The sequence below is a fragment of the Sus scrofa genome, chromosome 4 (assembly GCF_054392235.1).
Source record: "Sus scrofa isolate SSC_HxYL_T2T_F1_AM1 chromosome 4, Sscrofa_HxYL_maternal_Yorkshire_Landrace_v2.0, whole genome shotgun sequence".
In the NCBI taxonomy this organism is placed as follows: Eukaryota; Metazoa; Chordata; class Mammalia; order Artiodactyla; family Suidae; genus Sus; species Sus scrofa.
Window position 1 is genome coordinate 107,917,472 of NC_139386.1, and position 14,201 is coordinate 107,931,672.

The 14,201-nt window shown below is 42.4% G+C and overlaps 1 protein-coding gene across 1 annotated transcript in view; it reads left to right on the forward strand.

Moving 5' to 3' along the window:
* The window catches only part of SPAG17 (sperm associated antigen 17), a 233,596-nt gene that overhangs the window by 146,980 nt on the left and 72,415 nt on the right, over positions 1-14,201 (forward strand). The window contains exons 25-26 of the mRNA XM_085023443.1: positions 10,698-10,873; positions 12,607-12,724. Of these exons, the coding sequence (XP_084879569.1) occupies positions 10,698-10,873; positions 12,607-12,724 (294 nt within the window). The remainder of the gene's footprint in view (positions 1-10,697; positions 10,874-12,606; positions 12,725-14,201) is intronic.

The window sequence follows — 14,201 nt, forward strand, 5'->3', positions numbered from 1 at the left end:
TTTTATTGATTTCTTCTTTGATCTTTATAATTTCCTTCCGTCTGCTGACTTTAGGACTTTTTGGTTCTTCTTTTTCTAATTCATTTAGGTGGAGGGTTAAGTTGTCAATTTGGGGTCTTTCTTCTTTTTTGAAAAAGGCCTGTATTGCTATAAATTTCCCTCTGAGCACTGCTTTCGCAGCCTCCCATAGATTTTGAGAGGTTGTGTCTTCATTATCATTTGTTTCAAGGTAGTTTTTAATTTCCTTCTTGATTTCCTCATTGACCCATTGGTTTTTTAGTAGCATGTTGTTTAGTCTCCATGTAGTAGGTTTTTTCTCTTTCCTTTTCCCATGGTTGATTTCTAATTTCATGGCGTTGTGGTCAGAGAAGATTCTTGAGATAATTTCTATGCTCCTAAATTTGTTGAGGTTCGCTTTGTGTCCCAATATGTGGTCGATTCTTGAGAATGTTCCATGAGCATTTGAGAAGAATGTGTATTCTGATTTTTTTGGATGTAGTGTCCTGAAGATATCAATGAAGTCTAACTTTTCTATTGTTTCCTTTAGGATCTCTGTTGCTTTATTGGTTTTCTTTCTAGAGGATCTGTCCATTGATGTGAGGGGGGTATTTAGGTCTCCTACTATGATTGTATTCTCATCAATATCTCCCTTTATGTCTGTTAGTATTTGTTGTATGTATCTGGGTGCTCCTATATTTGGGACATATATGTTGACGATAGTAACATCCTCTCCTTGGATGGATCCCTTAATCATTAAGTAGTGTCCTTCTTTGTCTTTCTTTATGTCTTTTGTTTTAAAGTCTATTTTGTCTGATATGAGCGTTGTGACTCCTGCTTTTCTGTCATGTCTATTGGCGTGAAATATTTTTCCCCACCCTTTCACTTTCAATCGATATGTATCTTTTGTCCTAAGGTGAGTTTCTTGTAGGCAGCATATTGAAGGTTTTTGCCTTTTTATCCACTCAGCCACTCTGTGTCTTTTGATTGGGGCATTCAGTCCATTGACATTTAAGGTGATAATTGATAGATGATTATTTACTGCCATTTTGAACCTCGTGTTCCAGTTGATTCTATGGTTCTCCATTCTTCCTTTCTTTTTTTTTTTTTTTTTTGGTTGGATGGTCTCCTGTTATTATCTGCTTGAGTATTTTTGTTTTCATTTTTTGCAAATGCAATATTTGGTTTTGGCTTGTGGTTGCCCTGTTTTTTAAGTATGCTAACCCCTTCCTATAATTGTGTGTTTTAGCCTGATGGTCCTGTAAGTTCAAACACTTCATTACTATATTAAAATTAAGAAGAGAAACATACAAACAAACAAAGGGGTTATTTATTTCCTAACATCCCTTGCCCACATTTTATGATTTTGATGACTCTTATTTTTTTCTTTTTAATTTTATTTTGTTTGAAGCATGTTCATGATTAAATCTGTATGCTGATTTATTTGAGAGACTGTTCTCTGATTGTGGCTTCCTCAGTCCTAGTTCTTCCTCTTCTTCTTTTTTTTTTCTTTTCTTTTTTCTTCCCTTTCCTTCCTTTGTTTTTGGTTTAGAGAAGCCCTTTCAGTATTTCTTTTAGCCTGGGTTTTGTGGTGCTGTATTCTTTTAGTGTTTGTTGGAAAAAATTTTTATTTCCCCTTCTATTTTAAATGATATTCTTGCTGGATAGAGTATTCTAGGTTGCATATTTTTTCCTTTTAGCACTTTAAATATCTCTTGCCATTCCTTTCTGGCCTGTGGTGTTTCTGTAGAGAAATCAGCTGATAATCTTATGGGGGTTCCCTTGTAGGTAACATTCTGCTTTTCTCTTGCTGCCTTTAGGATCCTCTCTTTATCACTAACTTTTGCCATTTTTATTATGATGTGTCTTGGTGTGGGTCTATTTGGGTTCAATTTGTTTGGGGCCCTCTGTGCTTCCTGTATCTTAAACTCAGTATCCTTTAGATTTGGGAAGTTTCCAGTGATAATTTCTTCAAATATATTTTCCATTCCCTTATCTTTTTCTACTCCTTCTGGAATTCCTATCATGAGTAGATTGGCCCGCTTTATATTATCCCATAGGTCTCTTATATTGCTTTCCAGTTTTTTGATCCAGTTTTCTGTCTGTTGACCAGATTGAGTGATTTCCATTATTCTATCTTCCATATCACTGATTCGTTCTTCTGCATTATTCATTCTGGTTTTTACTGCCCCTAGTTCAGTTTGCATCTCTGCAAATGAATGTTCTAGTTTTTCTTGGCTCTTCCTTATATTTTCTAGTTCCTTTCTGAGGGTATCTGCATTACTGTTCATATCTTCTCTTAATTCCTTCAGTATTTTCACTATTTCTCTTTTGAACTCCAGGTCTGTCAGACTGCAGAGATCAGTTTCATTGTTGACTGTTTTAGGTGAGTTCTCCTGTTGGTTTGACTGGGGGTGGTTTCTCAGCTTCTTCATTTTGCTTGTTGTTTTCTTTTTCCTGAGGGAGTTGTACTCTCCGTGACTGGGCAGTGTCACTGCAAACGCCTTGTCACTTCCATGGAATGTTTCCTGAGGGCTGGCGTTGTTGGTCAGTCTTTTTTGAGGAAGTATGGCTTTTCTGGAGTGTTGATGGCGCTAACAGGGTCTTTTTGAAGCAAAGGAGGACTTCCTGAGGGCAAACAGGACTGGGAGGTCCACACCACAATGGTAGCAGATTTCACTCAGTCAGGCAGGGCTTGCTCTGGTGTTTTTAGGCTGTGGGGTTCTTGCAGGGGGTTGGCGGTGTTGGGCAGCTGTTCCTCAGGAGTGCAGCACCCCCTGAGGGCTGGAGCAGCTATCTGGGTCACTGAGAACCCAGGAGGCTCTTCCCTAGGGCAGCCCAACTCAGAAGGACGGCCTGAGAATGTAAGCAGATATTTTCCAAGCTTGTTGTAGCTTTTCTGGGCTGCAGGGGGTCCTGCAGAGAGCTGGCAGTCCTTTGCAGCTGTTCCGCAAGAGTGCGGCTCCCCCCAAGGGCTGCAGCAGCTATCTGGGTCACTGAAAACCCAAGAGGCTCTTCCGCAGGGCAGCCCAACTCAGAAAGACCGTCCAAGAACTAGGCAGATATTTTCACGGCCCGGCCAGTCTTGTTGTAGCTTTTCTGGGCTGCAGGGGGTCCTGCCTGAGGCTGTCAGTCCTATGCAGCTGATCTGCGAGAGCTCAGCACCCCCTGAGGGCTTTGGCAGCTAGCAGGGCCACTGCCAACCCAAGAGACTCTTCCCCAGGGCAGGCCGACTCGAAAAGACTGTCCGAGAATTAGGCAGATCTATTCACGGCCTGGCTAGGCTTGTTCTAGCTTTTCTGGGCTGCAGGCCTTTTCTCGGGGGCTGGTGGTGTTTGGTGCTGCTCTGCGGGGGTGTAGCCCCTCCAAAGGGCAAGCAGGCCTGTGCAGGGACAGCCCCTGCGGTGGTAGGCTTCAGGCAGTTGTTGAGGCCATCCCTCCCAGATGGCAGGCAGCCCCAGGTCTGGCGAGTGGGTAGGGGGTGGTGGGGGTGGGGGGAAGGGATGCACTGGAAAGCACAGCATTCTGCTAGCTAGTGGGCCTGTAAGCTTGCTGTGGTGTGGGGAGTATTCTATGGGGACCCACCCCTTCTTCTCTTCCCTCCCCAGCATGGGTGCAGACCAGGCTCTTCTCCCAGGTTCCCTCTGATGTGGCTTTCCACTTCCCCGCCCCTAGAGTATTGCTCCCTTCCTCCGCGGCAGCTTTGTTTTCTAGTCTCCCAGGCAGTCTCTGCCCCGTCAAACTTGACAGACCGGTGTCTAGACCTCCCAAGCAGTCTCCCCTCCACCCTGCCCCCCCAGCCCTTTCCCAGGGACTAACCTCTGGAGCCAAGGACTCGGTGCCCAGCCCCCACCCAGGCGTCTCAATTTTTGGTGACTGTGCCCGTAGTTCAGATGGTCCGTTCAGTTACTGCTACACTCTTCTCTGCATCTGGAGATTCCTCCAGTTTGTTTGATCTTTCCCCCGAGTAGGTGACTTTCCAAGGTTCGGGATCCCTTTCTCCTCTGCAGTTCCCTTTCGGGAGCACCCGTCCAGCTTGGATTCACCTTCTCTCACTCTCCTCTTTTTTCTTGTTTTACCTAGTAATGTCATGAACTTCTTGCCATTATTGGAGTTTAGGTTCTTCTGCCAGCGATTGGTTGCTGTTCTGTGCGAGTCATTTATACTGTAGATATGGTTTTTTTTGTTGTTTGTGGGAGAGGGCGAGTGTGTCCCCCTACTCTTCCACCATCTTGTCCTATTTCTTAATAGTAATATTTAAAGGCTTTTTTTTTTTTTAAAGGATCACACTTGTGGCATATGGAAGTTCCCAGACTAGGGGTCGAATCAGAGCTGCAGCTGCCAGCCACAGCCACAGCCACACGGGATCCGAGCCACCTATTTGACCTACACCACGGCTCATGGCAATGCTGGATCCTTAACCCACTGAGCAAGGCCAGGGATTGAACATGCTTCCTTATGGATACTAATAGGGTTTGTTACCACTGAGCCACAATGGGAACTCCTGTTTAAAGACGTTCATCTATTAATGGCTAAACAAATTTCCAACCTAATTTTCCCCTCTTATTTCAATATACTCAGCTCTCTAGGACTTCCTCATCTTCCTTAACTAAAACTTTATACCCACTGATTATGGTATTACTTTATGCTTCCAATGCCCTTCTCTCTGTAGCCCCTGGCAACCACCATTCTACTCTGATTCTTTGAATTCAACTGTCTTCTGTAAATTCAACTATCTTAGATACTTGGCGTAAGTTGAATCGTGCAGTGTTTGCCTTTTTGTGATGGTCTTGTTTCACTTCACCAAGCTTAACATGCTCAAGGATCATCCACATTGTGGCACATAACAGAATTTCCTTCTTTTTTAAAGACTGAATAGTATTCTATTGTATGTATGTAGCACATTTGATTTATCCACTCATCTGTCAATGGGCCTTAAGGCTTTCTCCACGATGTGGCTGTGCTAGTCCTTTGGTGCCTTTCAGTTCCTAATGCACTGCTGTTCTCTTGTCTCTGACCATTTGCTTGCACTGTCCCACTTGCTCAGAAGTCTTTCTCCTGCTACGTACACCACCACTTTGAACAAGGAACTTCTCCCCATCCTTCAGGACTCAGCTTACAGGTTACTTGCTCTGAGAAATGCTTCACCCATATGAAGTGGGTCTTTGGGGGTGAGTGGAAATTGGTTAAGCAAAGAACCAAAGGAAGAGAATTCTATACCAGGTATAGTGTGTGCAAAAGCTCAGTGGTATAAAAACATGACATTTTGGTGGAAAAGCAAACTGTGGTACAGTCAGTCCCCTCTATTTTATTTTTGCAGGTTCTACGTTCACAGATTTGACCAGCCTTGGATTTTTTTTTCTTTTTTATTTTTTCCTTTTTAGGCCACCCCATGGCATATGGAGTTCCTGGGCCAGGGATCAGATCCAAGCCACAGTTGTGACATATACTGCAGCTATAGCAATGCCAGATATTTATCCCACTATGTGGTGCCAGGCCAGGGATCAAATCTGCATCCTGGTGCTGCATAGATGCTACAGATCCCATTGTGCCACACTGGGAACTCCTGAAAATATTCTTTTAAAAAAATTGAAAAAAAAAATTCCAGAAAGTTTCCGAAAGCAATTTTTGCCCCCACACTTAACCACATGCTGAGCACTGTGCTGAATCCACTTGGGTGAAGTGACAGGTAGGCTCATCCTGCTGTGGCCTCCCACCATGTCACACATCCTCACTGTCTCCATCACTCATTTTCTGGGCATTGCTCATCTCCTCTGTTTGCTCCTTGTGTGCGCATGTTTGGTTTCTGTGAGAAATGGCTCCCCCAAAGCAGTTAAGTGGTCAAAACGGTCCCTCAAAGGCCAAAAGGGAGCAGAAAGTGTTCTCTTTCAACAAGAAAATACAAATCTTAGATCTTTTGAAAAGTGGCATGTGGCTTGCCGGCGTAGGATGTTAGGTCACTAAGAATGAATGGAACGTTTTCACAGTAAAGCAGAAAGAAGCTGAAATTGATGGAGGTGTCAGTGCTGCCCCTGCAATGACAAAATGGTCTTCTGGGTTCATGACAAAGTGTTTGCAGAGACTGAAAAAGCATTTTGCTTGTGGCTAGGGGACATATCATAGAAGCCTGTCTCTGTTGATGCAGATTTATGCCTGAAAGAGCACTTAGTCTCTGTGAGCACTGCTGGGAGGAGGTTGAGGAGAGCGAGTGAAAGGGAGGAGTTTAGGGCTACTAAGAGGTGGCTGGCAAGGTATATAAGGTGCTACACCCTCAAGAACTTAAAGACCCTGGGACAGTTGACATTGGCTGATGCTGAGGCAGCATCAGTGTTCCCAAAAGACTCAAGAAACTCATAAAAGAGAAAGGCTACCTGTCAGAGCAAGTCTTCAATTGTGATAAAACAGGCTTGTCCTGGAAGAAGATTCTCAGTGGTATCCACATCCACAAGAATGCCAAGCAGACCCTGGGGTTCGAAGCCTGGAAAGCTCACCTTACCTCTGGTGCTGGGTGGCAACATAGCAGGTCACGTGATCAAATCTGGTCTATGAGTAAACTGTCCCTGGGCCCTTAAGAACAAAACCAAAAATTCCCAGCCATGTTTTAGCAGCAAAACAGGAGGGCTTGAGTAACACCATGTTCTTCTTGGAATGGTTCTACCATTACTTCATTCCTGAAGTGAAGAAATACCTCTAAGAGAGGGGGCTGCCATTCAAGGTGCTCATAATCGACAGTGCTCCCAAGCACCCCCAATTCCTCTGCCTCATCCACAAGAAACTAGAAGCGATGTTCCTGCCTCCTTCCTTCTGCAGCCACTCAATCAAGTCATCATCAAGGCCATTAATAGGTACCTTATACCCACTTCACCTTCAGGAAGATTTCTGCTGCCCTTGGTGCTAACCCTGACTGCAGCATTGTGGATTTATTGAGGAGCCTCACCATTGCAGTTGGAATTGTGCTTACTGCAGAGGATGTAGTGCCCTAAAGCCTGAGACAGTCAACGCGTGTTGGAAGCCATGATGAAGTGAGATAGATGATGATTTCAGGGCTTCCCAACTACTGATGCAGATGTCAAGAATATCTCAAATGTAGCAAGGGAAGTTGGAGGGGAAGGCTTTTCTGACGTCATTGAGGAACACATAGAAGTGTACCAAGGAGTCCTTACCAACAAGAAACTCAAAGATCTATGGAAGTCATCTCCAGATGACTGTGATGATGCAGAAAGTTTAGCAGAAGCAGAGCCATCAATTTGGACCCTTGAAAAAATGACAGTGGTTTCTCAATAGGTGCAAGTGTTAAATGGTATGATCCTCAAATAAAATCCACTTTGATGGGTTAAAGCCTCTGTGTGTCACCCAACAGGCTTACAGCCACTGCAAGACCTGTCTGATGATACAAGGAAAAGGAAGAAACCGCTTCCCATAACAGTGTTTCTAACCAAAGCATCTGCAGTTGTGAAGCCTAGACCATCAACACTTCAAGATCCTCATCCCTCAACCTCCAGAGATCCTGCCATTGGTATTATTGAGCCTCCTCCAAAGTATCAGCGTCTGCAATTAGAACCCAGTTCTTCTGACTAGATAATCCTTTCAACATTCTGTCTGAAGTCTTAATTTAGCTTAATGTCTCACCCCACTTGCCACATATCTCATCATTGTCTCACCACATTGGCACCGTAGGTACCATAGAGCAGTCATCATTGTCATCAACATCATCATACAAAAGAAGAACCAGGGTTTTGGTGAGTGTTAACACTGTGTGTGTGTGTGTGTGTGTGTGTGTGTGTGTGTCTATGGCTGTGTGTCTGTGAGAGAGGGAGAAGGAGAGAATGAATGAATGACTTTATATTTTCTCTGTTTTCTATATGTACTTATATTTTAAATATTCTGTGTTTTATTCTATGTGTTTTTCTTCTGGGTCATTAAACAAAAGCAATCTTTTGAAAGAAAGAAAATGCTACATTGTTGCAGATGTGTACCACATAGTTACGCCTGTGATGGTCATGTCCTTGCAACTGTGCTGAACATGTGCAGACTTTTTTCCTTGTCATTATTTTCTAAACTATACGGTATACAGCATAACAACTATTCATATCATATTAGGTATTATACATAATCTACAGATAATTTAAAGTATATTGGGGAATGTCCAGAAGTTATATGCAAATAAATACTATACCATTTTGTATAAGGGACTTGAGCATCCATGGTTTGGGTATTGATGGAGTGTCCCAGAACCATTTGCCTGTGGATACTGAAGGATAACTATGTAAAGTACAGCTTGTATGGAGGAGTTTGTGTCAAATGCCCTTCTTCTGGGTCCCCACAGTGCTTTGTACATCCCCTGTCACAGACTTAACACATGACATTGTATACCTGAGGTTCTATTCATTTGACCTGCCCATTAAAAATTCCCATTCTCTCATTCATCACTGGTTATGCAATTCATGGTCCATAGTAATAGGAACTTAGTAAATATTTACTGAATGAGTACATGGATGAGGACAAGAGGGAGGAGTTTCTAGCTGCCTATAGCTGGATGCCATCCACTTATTTATATTCTGTACTTTCTGTGGGTCAGGCGTCTTGCTCACACAGAGTCACTAGGATGAATAAAACCATGCTATGTCTACCCGAGCCATTGCCTAATGAATCAAGAAACCATAAATAGTGAAATAACTGCTTAAGTGCTAGAAATTATACATATACCAAGTACCGAGGACAGCCAGAAAATACTTGAGAGAGAAAACATAGCATCTGAGATGAGACTTTATAGATGAGTAGGAACTATGCAGGCAAAGCAACAAGGAAAGGGAATTCTAGACCATAAGAAGCATTCGCATAAGGACACAACTGTGCAAAAGCATGATGTCTTCACAGAAAGTTGAAAAGTTGAGTGTGACTGGAGTGGAGGAGGGTGATCATTGTGTGCCCCACGAGATTAATGAGTGACAGGGATTGTTAAGTGAGGAAAGGGAACTGACATGAAAAGATTTTATTCTAGTAAGATAATTACAGCAGGCATCTGGAACGTACACTGAGGTAGTGGTGGTAGGAAACGCCCGCTAAAAATCAAGAGAATGAGAATATGAACTAAGAGGGTAGGAAAAGATAGGAGAAGGATGATCTGAGAGAAATTTCTGAAGGCTCGGTGACTGGTTGGATATATAGAGCGAGTCAAAAAGAAAAAAAAAAAAACGCAAATGATCTCATCATTGAACTCAAGAAACAAAGCTCACGTTGGGTCATGGCATTGACTGAGGTTGAGAACGTAGGAAGGTTACCTGCTTGGAAGAGGAGGGACTTTCTGACTTTGCAGTGTCTCCGGTACCACAAGCAGGGGGAGATGTTGGAAATAGGGAGCTGGAAGTGAGAAGAAAGGTTGTGCCTTGAGATGTAAATTTTGGAGATATTAGCATGTGGATGACAGCTGGAGCCCCGATAGTGAATAAGAAACTCACCTTTAATATAAAAAATAAAGGTGCTCAGCCCTGGCTGCGCATCACAGTCACATGTGGTGTTTCACAAATTTAAATGCCTGGGCCTCATCCCCAGAGTCTGACTCAGTAGGTCAAGGTGGGGGCCTGAGCATTTTTTTAACTCTATAAATAAATATTATGGGCAGCCAGAGTTGAGAACATCTGCTGTTTAATGAGAAGGAAAGAAACCCTAACGACATTTAAGGGCTTAAAAAAAGAAGCAGCAGTAAAGGAGACAATAAAATGACCAGGCGGTAAAAGGAGATCCAGGTGGGGGTGTTACCTTGGAGCCCAGAGGTGAATGTAACTCAAGGCTCTGAAGTTTCTGACACAGTTCCTCCAAGGACTGGCTCTCCTTTTGGAATTCTGCATTAAAGCCCAGAATGAAGTCAGCCTTCCACAAGAAAACTTTCATCATCTCAGCTAGAAATAATCTACTTCCTTTCTAAATTTGCATTTGTATCCCTTATTATGTTCCATTTAATATGTCCTTGTATTGAAGCTATTTGAGTACAGATCCTATTTAGACTATTTTGACTTCATAAGATCTTTTTCTCCCCCATTTTTTTTTTTTTTTGTCTTTTTTGTTGTTGTTGCTATTTCTTGGGCCGCTCCCGCGGCATATGGAGGTTCCCAGGCTAGGGGTTGAATCAGAGCTGTAGTCATCGGCCTACGCCAGAGCCACAGCAACGTGGGATCCGAGCCGCGTCTGCAACCTACACCACAGCTCACGGCAACGCCGGATCGTTAACCCACTGAGCAAGCGCAGGGACTGAACCCGCAACCTCATGGTTCCCAGTCGGATTCGTTAACCACTGCGCCACGACGGGAACTCCTCCCCCATTATTTTTTACTGCTCCACATAGTTTACAAATAAAAGCCTCTCGATAAACATTTCTCAAAGAAGTGAAGAGATAAAACTAGTTACTGCACTATCATTAGGAGTTGACAGTCTAGATGGGAAGGCTAGAACATGTGACATAGTGACTCAGTCAAATATATCAACGTATTAATGCCTTGCACTTAAAATTTTTTCATATTTATAAATACATTCCCAATTTATAAATCAACTACATTACCCTTGAAACCTATGCAACTCATAAATCCTACTCAGCAAGGTAAACATTGCCAACTTGTCTAGATGTTTGAGATGTAAATTTTGTTTAACAAACACATCATATAGAAATGTCTAATTTACTTGTTTGCTCCTCTTTCTCTTTGTAGAGGATAAAGATCCTGACTTGGAAGAAATGTTGAATATCCCATCAGCACTTACGCCAACAATAATTCCTGCAATAGTGACTATACCTCAAAGCAAAGGAAAAGGGAAAACAAAAGGCAAAGAAAAACCCAAAGAATCTCTTAAAGAAGAGGACCCCCCAAAGGACGAAGAGAAAAAGGTGAATGGACCTTGCCATGGATTCCCAAACTCTCTTTGTCAACTTTATTTCAAATCATGAGTTATGTCAACAGTGTTATTATAGTGCATATACCTTACTGTGCAGATACATTAACAGTCCTCAAAATTTCAATTTTGAACGGACAAGAACAGCTCTGCACACAGGAGCTGAATTCCCAGGACACACACACACACACACACACACACACACAGATATGTTGCAGACATGGCTTGGATCTTGTGTTGCCATGAGCTGTGGTGTAGGCCAGCAGCTGCAGCTCTGATTCAACCCCTAGCCTGGGAACTTCCATATGCCATGGATGCAGCCCTAAAAAAAAGTGTGTGTGTGTGTGTGTGTGTGTATATATATATATATATATATATGTATGTATGTATTTATACATACATATATATAATGTATGTATGTATAAAAATATATGTATGTATAAAATATATTTCCAAATAGTGGAAACACTTCCATTTGGTAGATTTAGACTTAGATATTGATGTGCTAAGGCTTCAGCAAGACTAAAGGAAAGCTCATTTCTAGTTAAAGAGTAGTCCACCCTCTACTCCCAACCCTTTACACACACACACACACACACCACACACACTCACACACATGCACACACTTTGACTATAAACATTTTCCTAACAGAAGCATACAGATCAAAAGAAGTTTGAGAAGAAGGAAACTACTGATCAAATCTTGACTCTTTTGGTTTTACTAGTACAGTTGTAGAGTTTGTGCAAAGTACAAATTCTCAATTTATTAGAAAGAAAAAAATGTGTTAAAAAGTGATCAGGGACCTGGATTTTCAGAGCCTGGCCCTTTAACAGTTACGGGGTTTGAATGTTACTTTACCTCTGCATTGTATTTACACAGCTTTATTAGATGAGTTTTCTCAAGGATACTTGATCCTTGTTAAGTAAAAATATTCAAGAATTGAGCAGAATATTCCCAGGTAGTTCATTCATTAGCCAAAAGCAATTTGGTGGCAGACCAGCCAGTCTACCCAACATTTTGGAAGGGTAGGGTGAATAGTTACTGGTTTTAAGTGTAATAATACATTTGTCATGGCTAGTATCCATGAGGATGTGGGATCAATCCCTGGCCTCATTCAGTGGGTTAAGGATCCGTCATTGCCTCAAGATGCGGTGTAGTTCACAGGTGTGGCTTGGATCTCTATTGTTATGGCTGTGGTGTAGGCCATCAGCTGCAGCTCCGATTTGACCCCTAGCCCAGGAACTTCCATATGCTGCAGGTATGGGCCTTAAAAAAAGAAAAAAATAGAAAAATAAAAATAAAGACACATACCCTAATAGCACAATGTCGCTGGCATCCAAACTGTGAGAATTACATAAAGAAAGTAGTGGGGATGTTGGTCAGCCCTTACACCTACATGTGCAAACAGAGACATCTTTCAAGGTCTAGTTCAAGCCTCAGCTCCTCCATGACCCTTCCCTAATTATGCTCATTAACTTTGACATCTCCTTTTCTGAGGTAAGATGTGACAACCATTTGGTACTATTATTTAGCTGTTTCACATGTCTGTGTATTATTCTACAAACAAAATGCCAATTGCACAAAAGTAGAGACTCATACATCCTTACAGGTGCCATTGCAGGGCCCATTGGTCCTGGGCTAGTCACAGTCTAAGCATTCAGCAAGTCCTTGTCTAGTCAAAATCAATCAATAACTCACTGAGAAAATGACATGTTACATTATTACAGGAAGAAGAAGAACCAGAGCCTGTTTTACAAGAAATTGTTGATAGTCCCACCTTCCAAAACCTAAATGTGTCTTGCCCCAGTGGCCTCCAAGTGACCTTCATTGGGCAAGAGTCGCCAGGTGAGTGCTGGTCAAGCGGGGGGGAGGGGGACAGGAGGGAAAAAGTATGTAGAAAACTCTCAAATCACCATGGACATTGTGTATTTTCCTATCAGTTAAATATACTTCCTGTTGGGGTTCTCTTGTGGCATAAAGGGTTAAGGATCCGGCATTGTCACTGCAGTGACTTCGAAAGCTCCTGTGGCTCAGGCTCAATCCCTGGCCCGGGAACTTCTACATGCCCCATGGGCACCGCCAAAAAATGTGTGTGTGTGTCTGTGTGTACTTGTTGATAATGACTAATAGGCCAATAATAACAACCATTTTTGAGCACTGTGGGCCAGGCACTAAATAGTTAATATGCATGACAAAGTACAACTACTATCAGCTAATCCTAATCACTTCATTTCACAAAATACAGAAATTGAGCCATCAGGAGGTTCAGTAACTTGGCCCATGTCACTCAGTCCCTTAGTGTCAGAAATAAAAATGCCATTCTTGGTCCAGTGACGGCAAAGCCAATGCTCTTAGCAACAACTGCGTGGCCCCATGTTCTTGTCTCAACAGAGGGCCACTGGTATGGAACTTTACTGGTCTGATCAAAACAGAGGAGAGCGAGCACAGAGTAGGTAGAGATAAGTGCAGGTTAAATGGATGAAGAAAACCAATCTTGTTCCCAGGCATCAGTATATACATTTATTTTTTTATTTTTATTTTTCGTCTTTTTGTCCTTTTTTGTAGGGCTGCACCCGTGGCATACAGAGGTTCCCAGGCTAGGGATCTAATCAGAGCTGTAGCTGCCAGCCTATGCCACAGCCACAGCAGTGCCAGATCTGTCTGCGACCTACACCACAGCTCACGGCAACACCAGATCCTTAACCCACTGAGCAAGGCCAGGGATTGAACCCGTCACCTCATGGTTCCTAGTCAGATTTATTTCTGCTGCGCCACAACGGGAACTCCAGTATATACTTTTATAGAGTTTGTTATGTCTGTTGATTCTGTACGTGGCTCCTTATTAAAATGAATAAAAAGTACAGTAGGACTTCTTTAATTACCCTGATGGGGACGGGGATCCATGTTGGTGGTTGACTGGAATATTATTTAAATAGAGCCACTATTGCAGTAGAATTAGGAAAGGCAACAAAATAAGCACTGAGCTGGGACCTGAGCTCTGGTTAACTGCATGGCCCTTTCAATAACTTGCTGTCTCTGGACCATGTTTCTCCATCTAATAAATGTTATATCAGTGAATCCTATTTTTTCACAACCAGATAGCCTCTTTATTATAATTCGCCTATATATCGCATATTTGAAAAATTTATCTATCAAAGAAAAAGAGTATGCCTATTGAAAGATAATTCAGTGTTGTATTTACTTGCCAGCCAAATGAAAAGAAACTAAATGTTCAAGTTTATTTATTTTGTCTCAGTTGTTCTTTTCATTGGGCTTTCTGGATTATTAAAAATAAACCATGGGAGTTCCCATCATGGCTCAG